Source organism: Triturus cristatus, chromosome 9 (assembly GCF_964204655.1).
Source record: "Triturus cristatus chromosome 9, aTriCri1.1, whole genome shotgun sequence".
Taxonomy (NCBI): Eukaryota; Metazoa; Chordata; class Amphibia; order Caudata; family Salamandridae; genus Triturus; species Triturus cristatus.
In genome coordinates this window covers 321,664,600-321,690,519 of record NC_140592.1, presented here as the reverse complement: position 1 = coordinate 321,690,519, position 25,920 = coordinate 321,664,600, and the positions used below count along the sequence as shown (strand labels likewise).

Below are 25,920 nucleotides of genomic sequence, written 5' to 3'. Positions count from 1 at the left end.
CTCGGAATAGCCCGCCGCAAGAAGTGCTGGAGGGAGCAGTCGGCGGTGGCCTTGAGGAACAGGACTGAGTTGAACAATGCGGTATTTTCAGTGAATGTTTGCCGGGGTGTTGTGGGCAGTTTGGGCTCGGGTGGGGGGCGGGCCTCTGACCAACAAGAGATTAAGCTATTGGGAGACGGGTTATCAGTTGCAGTAGTCTCGACCTATGGGTGCCAAATGGACACACTATGTGCAGCATGGGGAGAACCCTTGGAGGTATCATTGCATTTAACAAAGTATTAAAATGCGGGGGGGAAGTCTTGGTTACGAAGGCTAGCTCATATTGGCGATGGTTTGCGCTGTGTGCTAGGGATAGCCATTGCCTATGTTTTTCTTGTGTGCGCAACATGTGTCCTCGTGTGAATCACACTGTTCTTGTTTATGTTGGGATGGAGGGGGGATGGGATATTGAAATCAGTTTAGGCAAATCTGCATATGTTCTTTTGCTTCTTGCGGGGGCTGGGTGGGGAGCAAATTGTCGTTCAGGCGCAGTTGGGAATTGCCTGACGTGGGTGGCGGGAGGGACGGTATTGAGACTCTCACGGATTGTTTTTATTTCTGTGGCATTTTGCGGTGTGCTGTATCATGCACATATCAGACTCACGATACTAACAGAATGGGAGCTATGTGTGGAACAGACTCCTGACCGATACGATTAGATCCCGTAGGGATGATTGCCCGGACACTGTTAACGCGCTAACATTGAACGTACGTGGCCTAAATGACCATAGGAAAGTTCACAAGATTCTAAGTTACCTACTCAGACATGACATAGTTATCGCACTATTGCAGGAAACGCACCTCCCGCAAGACAGACCTATGCTACACACTAGAGAGCTGCAGGGTAACACACATGTAGACGGATTTACCACACATGCTAAGGGGATTCTCACGTGGGTGAACCCTAAGAAGGCGTTCAAGTTGGAGCCTTTGGAAACTGACTTGGAGGGTAGATTTGCGATCACTAAGTGTAGAGGGAAGGGGATGGATCTGCTTTTGGTAAATGTTTATGGTCCGAATTTTGATAATCCCGACTTTTCCAGAAAATTGTCCGAAGCGGTGCACCTCCGCACGTTTGGACGTCTCTTATGTGGGGAGGGGATTTTTATTTTGTTAGGGACCCTACTTTGGACAGGTCTAGCAGACCTGAGAGACGCACATCAGCTTCAGCTAAAATTACGGACACCATCTTGGTGAGTTTAGACATGTGCGATGTCTGACGCCAGCGACATCCGGGACAATGGGGATACACACACTACTCTGCGTACCATGATGTTCACACTAGGATCGATTACTGGTTTGTGACTAGGCAACTGCTTACAAATATTAAGACATGTAAGATCCTTTCGTGACTTATTCTGACCATTCCCCCCTCTTATTGGTAATTGATGCTCCTAAGGGGCGTATTCCCCCCTTTACCTGGCGATTCCCTCCCTATTCACTACTGGACGCGGTCTTCAAGGAAGAAATGGCCACGCCTATTGAACTGTTCTTCGAGAAAAACGTGGGGTCAGTTGACTCCTTTCAGACTGTATGGGAAACATTTAAGGTGTATATAAGGGATGTAGCTATATCCAAGCAAGCGAGTGTCCTTAAGTCAATTCGCAACCGACTTACTGATCTAGAGAGCAAGATAATGGCTTTGGAAAAGTCCTTGCTAACTGGACCTGATGAAGGGCTCACTCACGAATTGAAACTGACCCTAGAAGAATATTATACAGAGGCTGATACAGAGATTAAGCACTTGGGCAAGTATGCCACTGCCCGAGTTAATGGTGAAGGAGAGCGCCCGGGGGCGGTGCTTGCGCAGCTCCTCAAGCAGCGTAGAGACAAGACGGTAGTCCCAGAACTCTGGACTGCAAACGGGGACTCTTTATTGTCAGAAGCGGAGGTTGCGGATCCGTCAATACTAGTCGGAAATCTATGCCTCGAGAGGTGGAAGTGCGGAGGAGCAAGTGCTTGACTATCTAGCCCATATTAAATTACCGTGGCTAACTAACACGCATCGGGAATTTTGATGCGGCCCATAGAACGGGGAGAAATACTGCTTGCCCTATCTAATATGAAGATGGGAAGTGCGCCGGGAGGGGATGGCCTAACAGTCGCCTTCTACAAGGCGTTTCTCAAACTCTTTTTACCTGACTTGACAACGCTGTTTGAGGATATGTGTGTTACCGGTATGATGCCACCTTCTATGAGAGAAGCAATTATAGTTGCTATCCTCAAGCCGGGTAAACCTCCGGAAACCTGTGCATCGTATCGACCCCTATCCCTAATGAACGTGGATACAAAAATCTTTGTGAAGTTGCTAGCCAATCGTTTACTCCCTTTTGTGCCTACCTTAGTAGCCCCAGAGCAGAAGGGTTTTGTTCCAGGCAGAAACCTGACGTATAACCTACGTATGGTGTTCACTGCTCTACAGCATACTAGGCCAGAAGTACCTGCCTTAGCGGTCTTTCTAGATATGGAAAAGGCGTTTCACTCTGTCGAATAGCAGGTTCTCCTTAGGATGGGAGTATTTAATCAGTTGCTTGGGGTAATGTATAATTCTCCCACGGCCCGTATAAAAATTGGCTCCTTGGTTACTAACACTATCTCAATTACCAGAGGTACGAGACAGGGTTGTCCCCTGTCCTCTATTTTATACGCCCTAGTGGCTGAGCCTCTAGCTTGTGCACTTAGGGAATATCATAGCCACAGAGGCATACTTTTCCCGAACTATGACCTGATCGTCTCCTCTTACGCAGACGACACATTATTGTATGCCCGCAACCCTGAGACCAATCTGTCCCTGGTACTGCGGGAGGTTGTGCTCTTTGGTTCCATGTCTGGTTTGCGTGTCAATTGGACTAAGTCCATTATGTTTCCCCTACCACCTGCCACAACGATTTTTGAACCCGAATACCCACTGCAGTGGTCCACGGATGCAGTGCGATATTTGGGGATTAAATTGCACACAGACTCTGAAGTGGTTTTCAAGGAAAATTATGGTGTGGCAATTAATAAGCTTGAGGAAGACATTGCACGATGGGTGCGCCTCCCATTGTCCTTGATGGGCAGAGTGTCCCTTATGAAGATGGTCATACTACCACGTTTCCTATTTCTTTTTGCGAATATACCTATGGTTTTACCACAAGTGTTTTTTCAACGTCTACAGTCCCTTACGATACACCTCGCCTGGGCGAGCAAACAGGCCCGTGTCACGTGGCAAATACTTGCACTCCCGTATTCAATGGGGGGGACTAGGGTCACCTGATTTGGACTTATACTTTAGAGCCGCGCAGAGTGTGCAGGCATACCATTGGATACACGGACCTCTTGACATACCACACATTAGTATAGAGTATGTAGTTGCGGCCCCTAAATCTCTTCCGTCCTTGTTGTTTATGCCCCCTGATAGACGTACAGGGATAATTGATTCGCTTAATACTGTTACGCACACTTGGCACTACTTACTGAAATTACAAGCAGGGGTTATACTGTATTCCCCTGTGGCCCGACTAGACTGGTGCCGATGGCTTGCGCCGTGTATGGATAAAGGGGTAGTGACAGCACTCCAGACGCTTGGCGCACAACATATAGGTGATCTCTTCATAGATGGTGAGGTTAAGAAATGGGGAAACATGGTGGAGAATGAGGACTCACTGACGCTGACGTTCCACAGAGTTAGGCATGCACTTAGTGAGCTGCTAGGGGACGACATGGCAGAACCCCCTGAGATGCAGGCCTTGACAACCCTCATTAAAGCGCAGACACCCACTAGGATGTTATCCAGAATTTACCACATCTCGATGTCTAGCAAAAAGCATGAATACACTAAAGCTAGACTGGCCTGGCAACAAGACTTAGAGGGACATTACAGATGATATATGGACATACTGCTGCATGAGCACAGAGCGTATATCCTTGAATGGGAGACCTAGACTAATTCATTTTAAATTTCCTAATGGGGTTTATTATACTCCGGAGCGACTGTATAGATATGACTTGAGAGAAGAGTCTACATGTGCTAGGTGTAATGCCCAGTCTGCTGACTTTTTCCATTTGGCCTGGATATGTCCAGGGATAGCTCATTTCTTGGGACAGATTTTTGCTGAACTGAACCGAGTTACGGAGCTGTCACTAACGCCGGATCCGAGGCTCGCACTGCTTTGGTATTCCAAACCGATTCCCAAGGCGAAAAGAAGGCTAATAGATATGGGCTTATTATTAGCAAAGAGATGTGTGGCAGTATTCTGGTCGAGTGGACCTCTTCCTACACTGTCTCAGTGGTCAAGGGACATGCTGTATTGTTGTACCCAAACTGAAACTTATAGCGACATGTTACCACCTCGTAATAAGCCAAAAAACTTCTGGGCATTGTTTAGAGTATTTGTGGCGCACAAGGATTCAGCTGAGGTGAACGTTGGTAACGCGGTATAAGATGCCGCTCCAAAACGGCTCGCAGAGTTGAAACTATATTGTATGTATTAGAAGCTGAACTTTTATGCCCTCACGATACGACGTAATTGGGTAAGAGAATGGGTGCGGCGGCAAGATATATTCGGTGGTCATGTAGTCTGTATTACACTTTATTGATGTGAGTGCGGTACTGAACAGTTTATATGCGAACTGCCACTGTGATGACAAGATTATTGTATGAGTCTCCTGTTACAGTTGTATAAAATTAATAAACATATTTTTTTTTAAAACAAAAAACTTACATTTAGTAGTACTACAAAACATGCTACAAAGTGCAGTTTGTGATCTAGGCCTTGAGTCTTAAAGTGCATGATATAAGGGAGGATAGTATTACATATTTTATTTCTTTACTTACTGACACCACTCCTTAAACACTTTTAGACATATTACACGTACACACCCAGAGTCACTGGTAACTAAAAGCAAGCAAACATCTACCATCTTCTCAGGGCCTGTCCTTACTTGCCCCACAGATCCCAATGGATCTTTGAGTCCTATTCTTTCTTCATTGCTGATAATGTACTTGAAGTTAAAAATCCTTCCCAGCTTACTCCTTTTGAAAATGGTTGAATATCATTGATCAGGCCTACTTCCTGTATTTTCCTTGTTGGTGTAAACCATATAGTTGGTTTCCTATTACCTAGAACAAATTAACAAAATGTTAAGTGTTATATCTGAGTAGGGTAAATGTGTTACAAAAAAATGCAATGTCAATTTCGACGTACATTCAAAAATATTTTATGTAGATTACATTTAAGACATGGCTAATATTTGAATGAATAGGTACAAGACATTTCAATAATGTATGCATATATTAAATGGAATGATATTGATTTCCATATACCATAGTATAGAAAATCATATTTTTAATGTAAGACTGGATGCTTGCCAATAGTGACCTCCACTTGGTTAAAGTGGTAGTAGACCTTAAATCCTTAAACGCCTGGCCAGTCTGTCATTCTAAGGATATCCTTCAGTTTGGCTTCCGCTTTCCACTTTGAAAGTCACAGCTCCCTTTGAGAGTGTGTATAATGCACACACTGATGTGTGCACATTGTTCTCTGACATATTTGGCCATGTACCTAATGTTTGTGACAAAACAGTAGAGTGTGGGTTCAGGGGGAGTATGATGATAAAGAGTCACTGTTTATGAAATCCTTTGTCATTCCATCATAGGTATTGAGGCGCTTGACTACATATAACTTGTCTGATAGAAACCGCAGATTCCTCACATCTCATTGAGATTTCTAGTTGCAGATTCCTTACCTTAGAAGTATCCCCGAGTATCAAACTAAATCTGGAAACTTTTCATGCAGTACCTCTGCACACCGGGAGGTGGTGGCGTTCAGCTCAACATCTGCGGCCTCCTCGTTGCAAATTACATGCGTGGTGCCATAAATGCGACACCCCAGCGCACTGACAGCAGTTCTTCTATTTTCACGTCAGTCAGCGTAGATCTAGAGTCATTGACCTCTGTAGGAGGCTGGCTTAGTATGTGGTGCACACTTATTTAAAAGCTGCACTTTGCACTTATCCAGGCAACCCTTTTGGTGATTTTAGTGGTCTTTATTAAAATTTTGAAAGCTCTCAAAGTGGTAGCTGTGGGGAGCAGCCTTCAGACTTATCTTGAAGGAATGTTAAGCAGCTTGTTTTACCAGGTTAATCATGTAGTGTAGGTTATCTGAAAAAGAACCACACCGTATTACACATCACTCACTAATACATTAGTATATCTCCTACCCAGAGATTTAAACACAAATATACAATAATACTGCAATTGCAATGAGGTAAGTAGCACAAAATATAGTGGTCTTCAGAGGGAGACCAAACCGTATATTAGGAAAGTGGAATGCGAACTGCGACCGAAGTCAGGACTTGGACAAGGAGACTCAGAGGAGCTGGGGACACAAGGAACCACACAAGGTAAGTACCCAGGAACGCCACAGAGGCCGTGTGCAGAGTGGAAACACAGCTGCGTGTCCAATAGAAGTCAACAGGGAAGTCGCGGTTGAAGTTTTTAAGAAGGACCCTTCCCAGTGGATCCTGAAGAAACCCTGTGGGAGACATAAGGTTGGAGAGTCACCATTGATACCCCAGGAACTTCTTGAAGAGGAGAACCTGTAAGCACAGTGAACAGGGTTTTGCCTCTCATAGGTGACCAGGAGGCACGTAATAGCAATGCCTACCAATGTCTGACGGTTCAGAAGTGTTGACTGGGACCTTGTCGCTGTGAGGACCATGCGACGCTGAGGAAGACCAAGAGCTGTGCAGGAGCTGTCCCATGTGGGAAGTCGAGAACTAGGGAGTCGGTATCCAGCGGGAGCACCAGCAAGTCTTGGCAGCTGCAACTGGCGTGGAGAGCGAAAAAGGAGCAACATTGGGAACAGCAAGGTCTAAGGGACTGCCTACAAGCAGGAGATTCAGGGCAGGCCTCGAGCAAGCAAGGGAGCCCACTGAAGCAGGAGAAGACCCTCCGGAGGACCCACAGGCCAAAAGCATAGGAGTTGCAAGAAGACCTCAAGCAGCTCCCCAAGAAGCAAGGCCCACGAAGCAGAGAATGTGGTGAGGATGCTGTACTTGGCAGGAAAAGATGCAGGAGGCTGGAGCTTCTTTTTTTATTTTTTATTTATATAGCGCAAACTCGACCCGAAGGTATTGGAGCGCTTTACATGAACACCAGTTACGTTACACTTTTTTTATTTTTGGTAGGCTTGGGGAGATTAAGTTATTTGCCCGGAATCACAGGGTGTGGAGTCGACCTCGAGGCTCGAACCTTGGATTCCCAGCACCAAAGTTGGCAGTCTAGTCATCAGACCACATCCTTCTTGTAGCCCGAAGATCACTGGAGTGCAGAGCCAACAAGCCTTGGCAACAGCAAGTCGCCGTGGTGTACAGGGATTTGGTCCCAGCGGTTCAGACGAGGTATCCTGCCTCAAAATTGCAGAGTGGATAGTTCAGGTCTCAAGGGAGTTGCAGAACCATCACCTATGTTGCTGAGCCTTTCAAAGTCCGTGGGACTTCAGGAGCAGTAGACCTGTCCACTTTGTTGCGGTCCCTGCAGATGCCGGGGAGTGATTCCTTCACTCCAAGGGACGTTACTTCGGGTGTCCTTGATGCCCACAGGTCTGTTGAAGATCGTGGAAAAGGCACAGACACAGCCGACGAAGATTTGCAGAACAGGGAGACCAGGAGCACAGTGAGTCTTCCTTGATGCAGTCTCGGTTCCAGGTGAAGTCCAAGTGTCCAGATGGTCGAAGAGTGAAGTGGTTTCAGACTTGAGTCTTGTCCCACGAGTAATCTGTGGTCCCACCCACAGGTAAGCCCTTAAATACCCTAGGAAGGGGATTAGGAGGACTTAAGGGTCCCTCTCTGAGGAGGGGCTGGATGGAGGGAGGATACTCTCATGTCCCTTTTCCAGTTTTGTGCCAGAGTGAGAGCTAAGGGCTCCCTGAACTGGCTCGAACTGGAGTATGTAAGTAGGGCACCAAATGTCCCCTTCAAAGCAGTCTGGTGGCACTGGCAAGCACCCCCACCCCAGGCCAATACACTAAGTCTTGTCTTGGAGGTGGACACACCTCCCTGTTACAGGAAACCAATTGTTGTACCTTCCCCTTATCGATCTTGGCTCAGCAGCAGGAGGGCAGAATTGTGTCTGTGGTCGGAAGCAGCACTAGGTTACTGTGAGACCCTGGAAGGCTGTAACTCGGACCCTAAAGGACCCCCCCCCCCCCCCCAGTTTAAAGGATCCTATTTCTAATATTGGAATCTCTGTTGGGGTATGATTCCAACATGTTTGATACCAAACATGACCAGGTTCGGTGTAGCTACTACATTGTTCGATATCTCGTAATGACTTGATGTCCACTATATGTATCAAAATGGCTGACCACACTTACAAAGCCTCAAGAATCGACTCGGTTTGTAGGGTGTCCTACTCATGCAGGAGGTACTTGGTTCTAAGTGTGAGTGTGCCCTACATGGGCAGGACACCCTTTACAAACCCAGGAGTCGATTCCCCAGTCTTTGTAAGTGGCGTCAGCCATTTTAACCATATAGTGGACATCAAGTCAATTACGACATGTCTAACTATATATTGGCTGCACTGAAACTGGTCATGTTTTGTATCAACAATGTTGGAATCCTACCCAACACCTATTCTAGTGTTGGGTGTATGATCCCATGTACTGGGGTGCTCCCCTAGGTAGCCCCTCTGTATTTCCGGTCCCAGCCTTTCAGGGTCTAACAGCAAGCTAGTGCTGCTGCCGACCACAGACTCGATTCTGCCTTCATGCTGCTGAGCCAGGCTCGAGCAGGGGAAGGTAGAACAATAGGTTTCCTGTCATAGGGAGGTGTGACCCCCTCCCAGACAGGACTTATTGCCCTCCTTGCATACTCCAGTTAAAACCAGTTCAGGAAGTCGTTGGCTCCTGCTCTGGCGCAAAACTGGACAAAGGACATGGAGGTATCCTCCTGTCCAGCCCCTCCTCTAGGAGGGACCCCTGAATCGTCGCAACCCTTTTGTGTGGGTACTTAAGGGCTTACCTGTGGGTGGCTCTTCAGATTTGTTGTGGGCCAAGAGTCGTATCCGAAACCACTTTTACTTCTACCATCTGGGCACTTAGGACTTCGTTGGACTTCACTTTCGGAACCGACACTGCATTTGGGAAGACTCCTGCTGCTCCTGGTCTCGTCGTACTGCCAGTCTTCTGCGTCGTCTGTGCTTGTGCTTCCTCCAGGTTCTTCTCCAGGTTTGTGGACATCAAAGACACCCGAAGGAATCTCCCTTGAAGTGAAGGGGTCACTCCCCTGCATCTGTAGGTACAGCAAATAAGCTGACCGGTCTGCTGCTCCAGACTTAAAAAGGCCCTGCACCACAGGTGGTGGTTCTGCATCTCCCCCAAGGCCTGCATTGTCTTCTCACCAAGTTTGACACCAGTATCCCTTGTCGGATCCGCTGGAACAGCACCCCTGTACACTGTGTCGACTTGCCGTTGCCAAGGCTTGTTGACTCTCTTCTCCATAGATCTTTGGGCTCCAAGAAGCTCCAGCATCTCTTCCTGCCAAGATCTTCATCCTCCCCACATCCTCACCTCTTCCTCTGTACTGTGGGCCTGCATCTTTGGTGAGCTGCTCGAGGTCCTCTTGTGACTCCTGTGCCTTTGGATTATGGGTCCTCTTGAGGGTTGTCTTTGGCTCTAATGGGCTCCCATGTTTGCTCAGGCCTGCTCCGACTCTCCTGCACTTTGTGAGACCTTGGGACCTTGCTGGTTCTGACACTGCACCTTATTCGTTTTCCATGTCTGTTGTTGCTGCCAAGACTTGTTGTTGCTCCTGCCAGACACCGACCCCCCCGGTTCTTGACTTGGGACAGTTCGTGAACGGCTCCTGGTCTTCCACAGCGTCGCCTTATCCTTACAGCTGCATCAACGCGGTCACTGTCAACTCTCCTGCATCTTCCGTCATCGGGGTCATTGTTCTTTTCAATGCCTACTGGTCCCTCATGAGTGGCAGACTGTCCCCTCTGCTTGCAGGAACTCCTCTTCAAGAATCCACCCTTGGTTTCCACTACTCTTTAACCTTCTTCGCCAATGGCATCTTCACTGAAGTCCTCCATGGTGGTCTACGGCGGTTTCCGAAGTCACTTCGCACCTATGCACCTGGCTACCCTGGTGTAAGTATCATGGTTCAATCAATCATTCAGGGATTTATAGAGCGCGCTACTCACCCGTGATGGTTTCAAGGCGCTGGAGGGTGCAGCTCTTGATCAGTCGAAGATCCATGTCTTGAGGCTCTTCCTGAAAGTGTGCAGAGTAGGGGAGTGTCTGAGGTTGACTGGAAGCTCGTTCCAGGTCTTTGCTGCAACGTGGGAGAAGGCTCTTCTGCCTGCTCTGGTTCTGCGGTTATGTGGGGTCTCTGCCTGGGTGAGGGCGGCTGAGCGGAGGTTCCTTAATGGTACGTGGAAGGAGACTCTCTCATTGAGGTATTTGGGTCCAGGTTTGTGGAGGGATTTGTAGGTGTGGGTGAGTAGTTTGAAGGTTATTCTCTTCTCGACGGGGAGCCAGTGGAGGTCTCAGAGGTGCTGGGTCATGTGCTTGTGTCGTGGAGTGCTGAGGACGAGTCTGGCTGCGGTGTTCTGGATGGTTTGGAGCTCGTGTACCAGGGTTCTGTTGATTCCGGCATAGAGGGCGTTGCCGTAATCCAGTCTGCTGGTTATGAGTGCGTGGGTGATGGTCTTTCTGCATTTGAGGGGGGATCTACTTGAAGATCTTGCGTAGGATGCGGAGGGAGTTGAAGTAGGTGGAGGCGACGACGTTGATCTGGCGGGTCATGGTGAGGGAGGAGTCTAGGATGATGCCATGCTTTCGGGTGTGGTCTGCTGGGGTGGGTGGGTTTCCGAGGGTGGGAGGCCACCAGTTGTTGTCCCAGGCAGTGGAGGAGGGTCTGAGGACAAAGACCTATCTTCTCCGAGTTGAGCTTCAGGCAGCTGTTGTTCATTCAGGCTGCGACGTCCTTCATTCCTTCCTGGCAGCAGAGTCTAGTGTCTTCGGGGTTCTTCGTGAGGGAGAGGGTGAGCTGGGTGTCGTCGGCGTAGGATACTATGCTTCGCCCATGCAGGCTGACGATGGCAGCGAGGGGGGACATGTAGATGTTGAAGAGCGTGGGGCTGAGAGAGGATCCTTGGGGTCCTCCACAGTTGATCTCTGTAGGTTCGGAGATGAAGGTAGGGAGTCTGATCCTTTGGATTCTGCCTGAGAGAAAGGAACGGATCCAGTTGAGGGTGGTTCCTCGTATACCTGCGTTGTGGAGTCTGGCTGCGAGAGTGCGGTGAGAGACGGTGTAGGAGGCTGCGGAGAAGTCTAGTAGGATGAGGGCTGCAGTGTGGCCCTGCTCGGGTAGCATTCGGATGTCATTGGTGGTGGCGAGGAGGGCTGTTTCAGTGCTGTGTTTGCTGCGAAAACCGGACTGGGAGGAGTAGAGGATGGCGTTCTCTTCGATGAAGGTGATCAGCTGGGCGTTGACGAATCTCTCTGTGACTTTGGCTGCGAAGGGAAGGAAAGAGATGGGCCGGTAGTTTTACAGGCCCGTCGGGTCGGCTGAGGGTTTCTTGAGGAGGGGCTTGATCTCTGCCCGCTTCCAGTTGTCGGGGAAGATACCAGATTCGAAGGAGGCGTTAATGGCCCAGCCTAGTTCGGGTGCTATGGCGCGGCGGCTCTGTGGTAGATGTGCGACAGGCAGAGGACCGTGGGGGCTCCTGAGTGCGTGTTCTTCATGGTCATCTTAGGTGGTAGCAGGTTTCCAGGAGCTGATGGTAGGCTGGTTGTTAGTGGTGGGGGAGGGGGGTGGTGGCTGGAGTCTGTTCACTGAAGTTGTCGTAGAGGGCCTTGATTTTGAGGTGGAAGTAAGAGCTGAGCTTGTTGCATAGGTCCTGGGATGATGTGACGTCTGTGGCTACGCTGGGGGGTTTGGTGAACTGCTGTATGACGTTGAAGAGTTCTTTGGCGTTACTGGCGTTGGTGTGGATCTTGTTCTTGATAAAGGCCCGCTTTGTGATTCTTATGCGCTGCTGGTAGTCGGTCATGGCGTTCCTCTAGGTGTTTTGGTCTTCGGTGGTTTTCCTGTTCCTCCAGAGTTTCTCAAGGCCTCTGCAGGAGCGCCTGGCTTCTTGGAGGTCAATGGTGAACCAGGCGGCGTTCAGGGGTATCCACAGGTGCGGTGACTCACCAACCTTCCATCTACCACGGGGTTTCTTAAGGGTATTCTGGGAAGGGTCCTTCTTCAAAACTGCAACCGTGACTTCCCTTGAGTACACAGCTGTGTTTCCACTCTGCACACGGTCTCCATGGGGTTACAGGGTACTTACCTTGGGTGGTTCCTTGAGTCCCCAGCTCTTCTAAGTCTTCTGGGTGTCAAGTCTCTACTTCAGTCGCAGTTCGTATTCCACTTTATTAGTATATGATTTGGTCTCCCCCTAGAGACCACTGTGTATTTGAAATATTGTGTGTATTGTGTTTATATCTTCAGGTAGGAGATATACCAATGTGTTAGTGAGTGTGTATAATAAATATAACTATTTTTATAACTACACTTTGTGGTTCTTTTTCCTTTAACCTATACTACATGATTATTATTAGTAAAACAAGCTGCTTTACACTCCTTGTGGAATACGCCTGAAGGCTGCTTTCCACATCTACCACTTAGAGAGCTTTTTATGTTTGTCTAAGACCACTATAATCACCATAAGGGTTGTCAGGATTAGGGCTGGGTGCTTCACTTAAATAAGTGTGCACCATATACTATGCCAGCCTCCTACACAGGGCATGTAAGTTAGAGGGGTACCCTAGGACTTGCAGCACTGATTTTGCCACTCTGGCACTCCCCCAAGTAAAAAGAGTCATGGCAATGGCAAAACCACTACTTCCCCTGTACATCTGTGTAAGTCACCCCTCTGGCAGGCCTACCGAGTACTAGGGCAGGGTGCAACATTTGACATGGGCAGGACATGTAGTTTACATGTCCAAACAGTAAACGCGCGAAAACACTATTTTTACTGTGAAAGGACTTGGTCGCCCAATTGGCGAGTACAGGATTACACGCTGACCCTTACGAAGTAGTAGGGGGGACTTTGAGCTAATAATGGTCCAGTGCCCGTGCTCCGAAGACTAAATTCAGACTAGCTAATGGGGGTCACTGTTCCTGACAGAAAAAGGAGAAAGAGAGTCTAGGTACTTTACAGAGTAAAGGAGACAGTCAACAAAACTGTTTCTTGTTGCCCTCACACATCCCTAAGGATGTCATGCTTCATTATCGGGCAGGTGCTCCTCGTCGGGCCAGCCATGCAATGCCCTATGAGTTCTCCGAAGGGCCACTGTGGCAGAGATCTTTTGGTTTTACCAAGTTGGATGAGTGCGAGGGATGTCTTAGTGGTGTGGTGTAAAGTGTGTGATGAAGTGAGTTAAAACTGACTAGTGGATGTCACCTCAGCCTTTAATGAATAGATAGCCCTGTCAGATTAAAAAACCTGATTGGCTGGTGCTACTCCCCTCTAGTAGCACCAGCCGATCAGGTTTTTTGCAAAGTTGCAATGTGACCTCGTAGCTTAGTGTGTTCTCCTTAGTGAAATCAAACATTAGTCGACTCTCTTTCTCCTTTTTCTACCAGGAACCGTGACCCCATTTTTTGGTCTGCAATAGTTGATAAACAGACCGTAAATATAAAAAAAATGATCCCTACAACCAACTGTTGATGCACTCCCCAAAAACTGCTTGGTCATTCCATCTTTCCATATATTCCATCTAGCTATTGAGGTATTTCTTGTGCCTCTGATATAGACACCTTTTGCTCATGTGTCAGACTCCTGAGGCAACGTCTTTTCTGATGCGCGTTCTTCAACGATTGAAACACATCTCTTTAATAAATATTTAAGACTGGTGTGAGTGTGAAAGCATTACCCTCATTTGGTTCACTTTCCTTTGGGTAAATCGGATCTTTAGTCATAGTTGATCTTATTTTCTTATGAGTAGCAAGTAAATTCTGAACTTAAAGATGTGGTGTGCCTTATTGAACCTGAGGACCTCAATCTAATGTTTGTGCACAAGGTTTGACTTTTCTCAACATCATGGATTCCAGACCATGTAGAATATCTGATGCAAGACAGGAATGCTCTTTTACAATCTGTTTAGCCTAAGACATGACAGTTATAACGTCCTGATATATCATCACCTGATTATCCCTGTCAGTGATGATACTAGACTGAGAAGTTAGATGAAACACCATGGAACAAGAAACCGCATAAAAAGGGAGAGTAGAGTATTAGAGTACTATATTTCCTATTGTCTAAAAACCAAGGCTACCTGTCTACCCACCTTTTTATATGGACACAGCAGAGCGGTCACCTGTTTTAGTGAAAATTCTCTCTCGTTATTCCCATCAAGGCCAAAGTCATGTTCCTAACAGATGCCTTTTGGGCTGGTGCACAGAGATCCTACTTGAAGTGCAATTGATGTTCAATGTATTGATTCATGGGGTACTATTTTTCCTTCTTCTGAGAATAGGGGAAAAACATCTCCAACCAAATGTCAATGTGCATCCCCAGTTTGGGAAGAGAGTATTTTCCCAGTTCTGTGTTGGACCTGAAAGCAAACATTCAACCTGTGTATATTAAGAGTCATATTCCCTGAGCAAGGGGTAGCCATGTTCATCACTTCACCACAATTCCAGTATAGGGAAGATGCCAGGCAACTGGCTATTCATAAACCCAACTGGATAATGCAGTAGCTGAGTCACTGCATCAGATGCAGTAACTCAACTATTGCATTATCCAGTTGTGTTCTTGAATTACCAGTAGTCTGGCATTTCATGTTCATGCATGGATGCTCCTCCAGATGTTTCTCTTGCATCTGCCTGGCATGTTGACTTTCTGAATTATGGTGTAATACTGATACAGTGGCATGAGTGATGGGATTGAACTGGGAACCCTCTGCTTCATAGTCTTTTGTCCATGGTACTAACCCAGCATGTCCTTAACTAGAGGGCAGTACCAGAGATAGCAAGGAGTTCACAAAGACCAGCTAGAGTTCAGCTAGGCAAAGCAGGTGCTCATTCTCGAGGCCCTATAATTTCATCCCTGGTAATAATGTTTGGTGTTCAGTTGTGCCCAGCATTCTGTTAGTTGGCGTAGAAGCTCCACTACTGCAGCAGTGAAGGTATTCTGAGCTTGCATGATGTCAATATGTATTCTGCATTTTTATATTACGTTTTTATTTTTACTTTTTCTCTTCCTTATATGTTAGCATCATGGTTATCAGGATTAATTTTTCCTTTCCCCGAAGGGTTGTGGATTTGGCTACAGATACACACGTCTTCCCCATTTGTTGAAAACAAAGCCAGAAGATGCAAACCTGCCAAGCCTTCAGAGTAAGTACGAGTAATTGTTTCTTCATTAGTTGACTGTGAGGTGATGTTTCAGTTGCAGTCATCTTGATAGAATTTTAACATGCTATTGGATATTTGTGTCCCTGTGGTGGAGATAATAGATACATTTTTCCCGCTATTATTAATTGATCAATATTCTGTTAAAAATATTGATATTTGCGATCAAAAAATATTTAGCAGTTCACAATATGTATCAAATCACTAAATTGATCAATGCACATTAGGACTGTGTACAGTAAGGTACTTCACATACTGATATTAATGAGGACTTTGTTGCTGATCTATATAATTGTAGCTAGTTATAGGAAAAATAGTAGCATACTGTTAGAAGAGAGGGACTCCACCATTGGTAAAAGGTAAAGGTGGCTCAGTTCTTAGTGTAAAGGTAGGCAGATTAATATGGTTACAGCACCCTTTATGGTTAAAGTGCTGCGACAATAAATTGTGCTAGTTCTTCTTTTACACATGCCCCATCTTGTAGATCATAATAGGATCTAAGTTGGCATACCTGTCAGGTCTACTGCCAAATTGCAAATCATACTAGCAGCCTGAAGATACCAACCACATTCACGTCTGCCATGATAGCACTTGACTGAATCCAGATAAATGAACTGTCCAACTTCCATGCCTTCTCTCTCGTGCATAAAATACTCCATGGGTACTTCATAAAGCTGTTGTACCCTGCACACTGACCAGAAATGGAAGGTATGCCTCACGTTACAAACAATGTCTTAAACCAGTGAAATACCAATATAATGAAGGCAAAATGATGTATAGACAAGCTGTAGCAAAGTAGGATCTGCTTTCATGATTATCCCCTTTTTGCTGGTGTCGTACTGTTTTTTGACTAGTCTGACTGAGATCCTGTTAATCAGGATCCCAGTCACTGTGCTCTGTCCCTAAATTTGACTATGGTTAGTAGTACTTTGGTACCTTCCCAATAGGCTACTGGTGTACCCTTGTAAGTCCCTAGTATATGGTTCTAAAGTACCCAGGTGTAGGAAGCTGGCTCTGTATATACTATACCAAAATGAGGTATAATGTGCACATAGTCCAGTGGAACCCCAAAGGTAGGTAGAGGTAAAAGTAGATAGCACCTTACTCTCTATTTGTGGTAGTGTGGGCGAGCAGTAAGACTTTATTAGAGGGTAGTGTTAAGCGTTTGTTGTACACACTCTGGCAGCAAATGATGTCACACAAAGACTGAACTCAGACAAATTTGTTTGTATACAAAATATTTAGTTATATTTATTTTCAAGAACAAAGTAAGCCTGGTCCAGGTAAGTGTAAATGGTACTTTTGAAGGCAGGTTGCACAATGCAAGCAAGCTGAATGAAAATGTCTTTGTTACAGGTTTGTAAATCTTTTCAATACAGTGGAAATTGCTGTTAGATTACTTTTGATTACTTTACAGATTACTTTATGGATTACTTTTTCTACTCAGGGTGATATGCCTAGATATCACACTGGGATATTTCCTAGAGAAAAGGTAAGTAAAGCAGTTTTTAGTTATTTTCTGTTTTTCAAGTTCTCATACAAAACCAACTCCACACTTGGAACAATTTTCAAGGAAAAACAGTTAATGTATTCCTATGGCGAAAATGTGGTTATCGCTTAACAGGTAAGTATTTGGTTGTGGGAGTTGGTATTCTGGGGTAAGAACCAGGGTTCCCCCAGCGTCAAGGATGCACTCTCAAAGCACTCTCAGCGGCACTAGGGCGACCGGGTTCAGAGTGCTGAGGCCCAATGTTATCCAATAGGCAATGGCCTAACGAAGGTTGAGGGGGCCCCCCTGCCACGTACACGGAGGGGCCCCCACTCCGGATATAATCCAGAGCTCTTGTGCCTGGGTATTCTGCTGAGGGGAGCCCCTGCAGCTCGCCCCCCCCCGCGGGGACTGCGGGGGCCTGTGTTACACCCCTGCCGATGGGGGATAGGGGCCCTCCGGTTGGTGACTGCCACAGGGTTGTGGGAGCAAAGCTCCTGGTGTTAGGCTCAGGGCAAAGGGGGGATCCGAGTTAGCACCCAAAGTACACCTGCAGCGGTACAGGGGCGGCTGGTCACAGGGTGCTGTTTTGGTGTCCGGTACCCTGTTGATTTCAATGGGGATTCTCTGGTTGCAACAAAGACTGCAGACTTGGGGACGAAGATCTTCTGGAGGTGACCACCGGTTGGAGAGATAAGTTGGGATGCCTGTGGATGCTGGGGCACCGTCGGTTGAGCCACCCAAGGCCGTGGGGCGTCGGGTGCAGGAGTGTCTTTAGGCGTCAGGTTTTCTTACCAGTTCCAGTCGCGGTCGGGGGGATCCTCCAGAAAGAGGCTGTAAGCTTCGCTTGGAGTTTTGAGGCATGTCCGAGATCACCAGATCTCAGGTCAGGATCACCGGGGAGACCTCCTTGTGGTGTTGGGCCACACGAACTCGGACCGTGGGTGTCGGGTGCATAGTGGTGCAGACTCACGGTTTTGGCTGGAGTCAGAGTTTGTTGTTGAGCAAATCCGGTGCTCACGGGAGACAGACTTTGGTTTGGAAGACAGAGCTGGTCCTTCAGGTTCTTGAGGCTGCTGACTGCAGGACACACCGGAATTTCGCTGGAGCAGGTTCAAGTTGCAGACAGGCCAGTAGGGCTGGGGCCAAGTCAGTGGGCATCCTCCTCTTCTGATTTCTAGCACAGCTTCTTCGGTCCTTCTTCTTTTCTTCTGGTCAATTCTTGTGTGAGGAGGCAAGGTTCAGGGTTACCCCTAAATACTAGATTTAGGGGCGTTACAAGTAGGTAAAGGTTGGGACCAATGGGTCACCTCCTTGGGGTGGGTACGCCACCTATTGTGCCACCCTCCAGTGGGAGGGGGGCATATGCCTCACTCTGGTTGACTGGGTCCCCCGATCTGCAAGATGGGGTGGACTGAGAGTTGTGCTTCACCTCGCCTCCCCACCTGATGGGTGGGACTGTCAAAAGTGGGCACACCTCCCTTCCTCACTTGGTTTTCCCACCGATTCTCCTGCCCAAAGTGGGGGTCAAAACCGGTAGGGGCCAGTTGCTGGAAGCAGCAAAGGCCTGAGGTAGCTCACAAAGGCCCCTTCGTGGACCCTGCCCATCCTGGGGGAGGAGGCTTGGCACCTCGTCTCAGGATGTGCATTGTTTCAGACCCCCACCCAGGGCAGCATGCTCTCGACCCAGGGGTCCAGAAACATGTCTGATGGTGGCAGCTGGCGAGCAGCCACTCAGCCGGGACACTAGTGTTAAGTCGTTTTTCAGGGGGCATCTCTAAGATGCCCTCTGAGAGCATTTTTCATTAAATCCAACACTGGCATCAGTGTGGGTTTAATGGGCTGAGAAGTTTGATACCAAACTTCCCAGTTTTCAGTAAAGCCATTATGGTGCTGTGGAGTTTGTAATGACAAACTCCCAGTATTATATACTTTTAATAACATTACTGCACTTACAATGTCTAAGACTTGACTTAGACAGTGTAGGGGTACAGGGCTCATGCACCTGTACCCTCACCACTGGTATAGTGCACCCAGCTAGAGGGGTGGTTGACCTATGCCAGGGCAGTGGGTTGTAGGCATGGCACACAGGGATGTGTGCCATGTCAACTCTTCACTTTGTTCTGCACCAAAACATGCAGCCTACAAAGGCAGTGTGTGTGTAAAGGTACAGGGTCTCTAAGGGTCGCACAATAAATGCTGCAGCCCTTGGAGGCCTTCCCTGGGCACAGTGACCTTGGTACCTGTGGTACCATTTACAAGGGACTGACCTGTGGCCAGAGTGTCAATTGGTTTTTGTTTTTAGTGTAGTTTAGGGAAAGAACATAGGCACTGGATACCTGTTTGGCAGGAACCCAGGGCACACTCAATCAAAGTACATCAGCAGTTTAGCAAAAAGTGGGGGCTACCATGCAAAAAGAGGGCACTTTCCTTCACCAGGGCATAGTTACACCAGGGGTCTCCCATGGGCTTCAGCATGTATTGTGCCACCCATGAGAGACCACTTAAACTGTGACTACATGCCTGCCATTGCAGCCTGTGTAAGTTGATGTTAGCACCACTTACGACAGATAAAAATGTTCTTATCTCTGAGATCACTGCACTTAAAACGTATAAGTCACCCCTAAGGTAGGCCTTTAAATCCTGAAGGCAGGGTGCAATGTGAGGGCGCCCTACAAAAGGAGGACACCCCCTACAAACCCCGGAGTCAATTCTCCAGGCTTTGTAAGTGTGGTCAGCCATTTAATACATATAGTGGACATCAAGTCAATTACAAGATGTCTAACTATATATTGACTGCACCGAAACCAGTCATGTTTGGTATCAAACATGTTTGTATCCTACCCCAACACCGATTCCAGTGTTGGATGTAGGATCCCAAGTACTGGGGGGGGTTCCCCTGTGGTGCCCCCCTTTATTCCTAGTGTGAGAGTCTGGCTTAGTATAGGATGCTGACTTATTTAAGTGTAGCACCCTGCACTAATCCAGACAACCCTTATGGTGATTTTAGTGGTCTTAGATAACCTTAGAAAGCTCTCTAGTGGTAGCTGTGGAGAGCAGCGTTCAGGCTTAGTCAAGAAGGAGTGTGAAGCAGTTTGTTTTACCAGTACTTAATCTTATTGTAGAGGATAATTTAAAAAGAATCACACAGTGACACTCACTAATACATTTGTACTATCTCCTACCCGGAGATAGAAACACAGTATACATAATACTTAGGAAATAGAGCACATAAGTAGCACAAATACACAGTGGTCTCCAGGGGGAGCCCAAACCATATACTAAAATAGTGGAATGCGAACCACGACTCGAGTCAAGATTGGACCCAGAGGATGTAGAAGTGTTGGGGACCCAAGGATGCTAGGGAGAAAAAGTGGATAACTCGCAAGGAGGCTGACTTCCTTATAAATGTAAGACCCAGAATGCCAGCATTCTACATCCTGCAGAAGAGCCACAAAGCCCAGCGTCCGTCGCCGGGTCGCCCGATTGTTTCAGGGATCCAGTCAGTCTTGGAGCCGTTGTCCCAGTTTGCGGACTTCTTTCTAAGGAAGTCCGTTATCACGCAACCTTTGTTTGTGCAGGACACTACTGATGTTCTGAACATCTTGAACACAGTTGAATACAATCCATCGAGACAGTTGCTGGTTACAATAGACGTAGAGTCTTTGTATACCAGCATCCCCCAAGAGGCAACCCTGGTGGCAGCAGCGCGTGCCCTTGGGCCTTCTGAATGGTTTTACGATGTCCCGCAATCTTTTGTATTGCAATGCATAGAAATAGCCCTCACCAGGAACTAATTTGCATACAAGGACCAGATAGTGCAAGTGTCGGGAACATCGATGGGGGCAACATTCGCGCCGAGTCTGGCCTGCATTTATGTGGGCCATTTCGAGGAGAATGTGGTCTACCCTGCCTCCAACCCCTTCCAGGTGAATATTTCTCTCTGGAAGAGGTACATTGATGTATCTGGACTGGATCAGAGGACCAGCTATGGGAATTTTTGTCATGGTTAAATATACAAGATGACTGCTTGCGGTTTACCTGGAGTATCAGTAAGGACTCAGCTGTATACCTTGACGTGGATTTTATGGCTGAAGATAACCGACTGGTGCCAGCTGTCCACCAGAAGCCCACTGACAGGAACTCCCTGCTAAACTATCATTCGTTTCACCCCAGAGCGCTCCGCGATAACTTGCCTGTGGGACAGTTTTTGAGATATCGTCGTAATTGTTCGTCGATGGGAGGTTTCATCGAACAATCTGAAGATCTGGCCGTGAAATTAAGTAACAGAGGGTATCCCAATAAAGTAGATAAGAGGGCACGCAAACGTGCTTTAAATATACCTCGTGAAGCATTATTGGAGAGATCAGACAAACAAAAAGACCAGTGCTTGCCTGTAGTAACAACTTTCGACCCACTGTCTACTAAAATCAGACAGATAATTTGGAAGCACTGGTCACTGTTGGACACTGGGGGTAAGAAAATGCCACCTCCCAGGTTTGCCTTCAGAAGGACTCCCAATCTCAAAGATAGACTAATCCACACACGTCCAACTCAACAAAAGAAGGATTCTAATTTACCAACAGGACACTATCAAATATGGGGGGTGTTCGGGATGTGGTCTGACCGAAGCTACTAAGAGTGTCCAGCTTGTGAGTGGAAAAATATGGTATCTTAACAAGTTTAGTAATTGCAATACCACACACGTTATCTATAGGATTACATGTAAGTGTGGTGTGCATTACATAGGACTCGCGTCACGGAAAGTGAAAGTTCGGATACAAGAACACTTGAGCACTCTGAGAGCAGGGAAGTTAACTACTCGCCTTGTCCAACACTTCCGAGAAGCAAAACATGATTTCAGGGATCTGAAATGGACAGTGCTGGAGAGGGTGATAGGTGAGAAATATAATATCGATGAAATCTTGGCTAGAAAAGAAGCAAGATGGATTTTCACTGAGGGAGCTGACCCAAGGGGGGCTTGAATGATTCCATTGAATGGAATAAGGTGAGCAACCGTTAAGACTATCTGGAAACGGAGTTTGGTCCCATGTATCCCCATTGAGGAACCATACTTGTAATCAAACGATTTTATAATCTTGTAGCGGGTGTTTTTTAAAATTAACCTTGCTTACATCATTTTGCTAGCTTAGTAAACAGTCTAGAATGAACCGTCCGTACCTACGTGCTTGTCATCTATGATTTGACTTGGGTCATTTCTTTTTTAATGTACCTCCGATTCGTGCCCCCCCCCCCATACATTACAACAGATGTAAATCCCTGAGATTAATTTCTATGTCAGGAATAATATACAACTTGTAAGTAGCTCAGGTTCTCTATGTGATTAATGGCCCAAGCGAAACAATAATACGTGAGCCCATTAAGCCTCTTATGTAAGTCTCCCCAGTCCGTATAGTTGTCATCAACTGGACAATCGGCATTAATTTTCAATATAACTCTATCAAGAATTTTTTTCCCCGATGTAGCCACGTATAAAATCATGAAGTAAGTGGTTGAACTGGTTATTTATGATGCACGGGATTGAGACAGGTGCGATGTTTCATGTAGGAACTAAGGATTGTAATGGTGCTCATGGTTCAGGTGACTCTTGGGCAAGGCACTTTTGAAAATTATGCAGGTGCTCACTTTAAATGCTTTAATATGATGACATACTCTGCAGCCTCAAGATGGGTGCAATAAGTACTTTCTGTATGAACGTCTCACATTGAATTCACATTGGGTACACTATTGTAAGATGGCCCCCACTTTATCAACACCTTATGCAGACTCATGGTTTAGTGACGCTACACACGCACCACGTGACTCGGGCGCTTTTGAAAACAGCACCAGCGCCCACTGTGATTGATCGAGTGGGACGAGGTATTGCGTTTTTGTTACGCGGGTGCTGTAAGGAGGTTTGAAATGATGGGAGGTGCTGGTGGGTCACACATTTGACCACACCGGAACATGCTTTTTTAGGGGCATTACGAAATAAGGTTTTTATCGCCGACACTGCACCATGCACTATAAGTAGTCGGGGGCTTAAGGAGTAGTCCAACAACATAAGGGGTGGAGGTGAGGCATTAAGGGTTCTGTATCCATATGTGAATACTCGGTCGGTCACTAGCCTTAAACATTACAAGGAGGTCCTAATGTGAAGGGGTATTGAGCCCGTTTTGAGAAAAATATATCCTTGGGTATAACTTTGTTCAAGCACATGATTCAGGATTGATACATTGTTTTATGAGATACTCAGTGTTATATAAATTGACAGGAGGAGACTGACATTTGCAGTCCGGCAGGCGAAACGTGACCTATTGGCGTGGTTTCCTCTTTGAACAGGGTTGCCGGTACGAGGGACGACAGCAACTGCTCGATAATCAAGTGATTGTTAGGTGGGGTTTCGACCCCGGTCCTTTGAAATAGGTTGTTTTAATAGCATGATGTTCATGATTGGCACATCTCTTACTTTTTATCTCATCAGTAACCACAGACATAGGTGCAGTAAAGAATAAGAGGTGAAGACTGATTCCCCCAAATAGCCGTGACGAAGTTGCCAAGAGTGTGTTGGCAACAAAACATGTTGGCCTTTCGTGGGTGAAAGGGCCTTTCGTGGGTGACAGTGGCCATATAATTGCCCGTTTTTTAACCTGAGGACACTCGCAGCACCCAATAAAGTATGTCTTGCATGTGAGAGGTATCTCATTTTAATTGTGAGAAGTTTTTCTTATTCACGTTTGGGGTCCAGTGGTCACTGAGCGAGCTATACAGACTCAGTGTTGTTTGGTACACAGTCTTTTTGATTTATTCTCTGTTTAATTTCTCACCTCTGAGGATGTTCAAGCACACACTTTCTTTTTCTTTCTAGCCACGTAAGCAACCGATGATAACGTGGGCATACTGGCGAGTACCATCCAGCAGCTCCTTGAGTCTGCATACGTGAGGTGCTTACTGGCCTTCTCTCACATTTTTTTCTTTAATTTGCAATACACATTAGTGTGAGGGTTTTGAAGTCACTGTATGCTGTATATACAGGCTGTTGTTACTGACGTTTGTTTAAATTGAACAGCACAGACCAGCAGGCCATTTGAAATGAGCGGGCCTTGCTAGGGAAGTTTTAAAGTGAACAGTGAAAGCTCCCTGTGGGCCCAAATTATGAAGTGGTCTGTTCGATAGGGGTCAGATCTTGTAGTGTTTTTGATCGTTTGAGTGGGGGGCGATCTGACTTCTTATTCCCCCTTTTGCTCCTGTTGTGTTTGTGACCCAAGGAACCACCCAAGGTAAGTACCCAGGAACCCCACGGAGGCCATGTGCATAGCGTGAACACGACCGTCTGATCAACGCATGTCAATGGATAAGTCGCGGTGGCAGTTTTAAAGAAAAAGGACCCTTCTCAGTGGACCCTGAAGACACCCTGTGGAAGATGGAAGTTTGGAGAGTTGCCCCACCCATGAATACCCCAGGAACCAGGATACCTACACCAGGGAAGCCGGGTGCATAGGTGTCAGGTGACGTCAGAAACCGCTTTAGACCACAATGGAGGAATTCAGGAAAGATGCCGCTGGAGAAAAAGACGAAGGAGTCCGGTGGAACTCAAAGGAGGATTCAGGATGAGAGGTACCTGCAAGCAGAGGGGACAGAGTCTATTCCACTCCACTAGGAGGCATGGAAGACGAATGCCCACCAAAGTCGGAGATGCAGGTGAGGTTGACGGTACCCTTGATATTGCAGCTGTGCAGACCAGGCGACGCTGTACAAGACCAGGAGTCGTTCACAAGCTGTTCCACGTTGGATGTCGAAGGCCAAGGGGTCAGTGTCCGGCAGGGGCACCAACAAGCCTTGGCAGCAGCAAACAACTTGGTAGACGAAAAAGGTGCAGTGTCAGGACCAGCAAATTCCAAGTGACTCGCCACAACCAGGTAAGTTAGAACAGGCCCCTAACAATCAGGGGAACCCCATGAAGCCAAAGAAGCCCTCAAGAGGACCAACGGGTCGAAGGCACAGGAGTTGCAAGAGGACCTCAAACAGTTCACCAATGAAGAAGGCCCAAGGTGCAGAGGAAGCGGTGAGGGCGACGATCTTGGCTGTAGGAGTTGCTTGAGGTTGAAGCTTCTTGGAGCCCGAAGATCTCTGGAGGAGAGTGCCAACAAGCCTTGGCAATGGATAGTCGATGCAGTGCCCAGGGGTGCTGTTCCCAGCGGTTCCAACGAGGGATACTGGCCTCAACCTTGGCAGGAAGGCAGTGCAGGCCTCGAGGGAGTGACAGAACCTCCACCGGTGTTGTTTAGCCTTTCGGAGTCGGTGGGAGCCCAGGATCAGCAGGCCGGTCGGCTGCGTTGCGGTGCCTGCAGATGCAGGTGAGTGACTCCTTCACTCCAAGGGAGATTCCTTCGGGTGTCTTGGATGTCTACAGGCCTGGTGAAGAACTTGTATGGAGTACGAGCACAGACTTTGCAGAAGACCAGCAGGACAACGAGACCAGGAGCAGCAGGAATCTTCAACAGTGCAGTCTGCGTTCCCAAACCGAAGTTCAGAGTGTCCAGATGGTCGAAGTAGAATTGGTATGTGATCTGAATTTTGTCCCACAACGCATCTAGGGACCCACCCACAGGTAAGCCCTTAAGTACCCTTAGGAAAGGGTTGGAACAATTCAGGGATCCCTCCCAGAGGAGGTCTGGGCAGAGGAGAGGATACTCCCATGTCCTTTGTCCAGTTTCACGCCAGAGCGGGAGCCAATGGCTCCCTGAACTGGTTTGAACTGGAGTATGCAAGTAGGGCACCAAGTGTGCCCTTCAAGCAGTCAGTGGCGCTGGCAAGCACCCCCACCCTGTCCCAATATGCTAAACCATGTCTTGGAGGTGGTCACACCTCCCTGTGACAGGATATCTATTGTTCTGCCTTCCCCTGCTCAAGCTTGGCTCAGCAGCAGGAGGGCAGAATCGTGTCTCTGGTTGGCAGCAGCCCTAGCTTGCTGTCCGGTTCTGGAAGACTGCTACCGGGAG

General features: G+C 47.3%; 1 protein-coding gene across 2 annotated transcripts in view; it reads left to right on the top strand.

The window, feature by feature from the left end:
- Positions 1 to 25,920, top strand: part of RNF123 (ring finger protein 123) — a 1,761,234-nt gene that overhangs the window by 933,909 nt on the left and 801,405 nt on the right. For both annotated transcript variants that reach the window (XM_085625036.1, XM_085625035.1), the window contains exon 31: positions 15,330 to 15,414. In XM_085625036.1, coding sequence (XP_085481162.1) covers positions 15,330 to 15,414 — 85 coding nt within the window. The remainder of the gene's footprint in view (positions 1 to 15,329; positions 15,415 to 25,920) is intronic.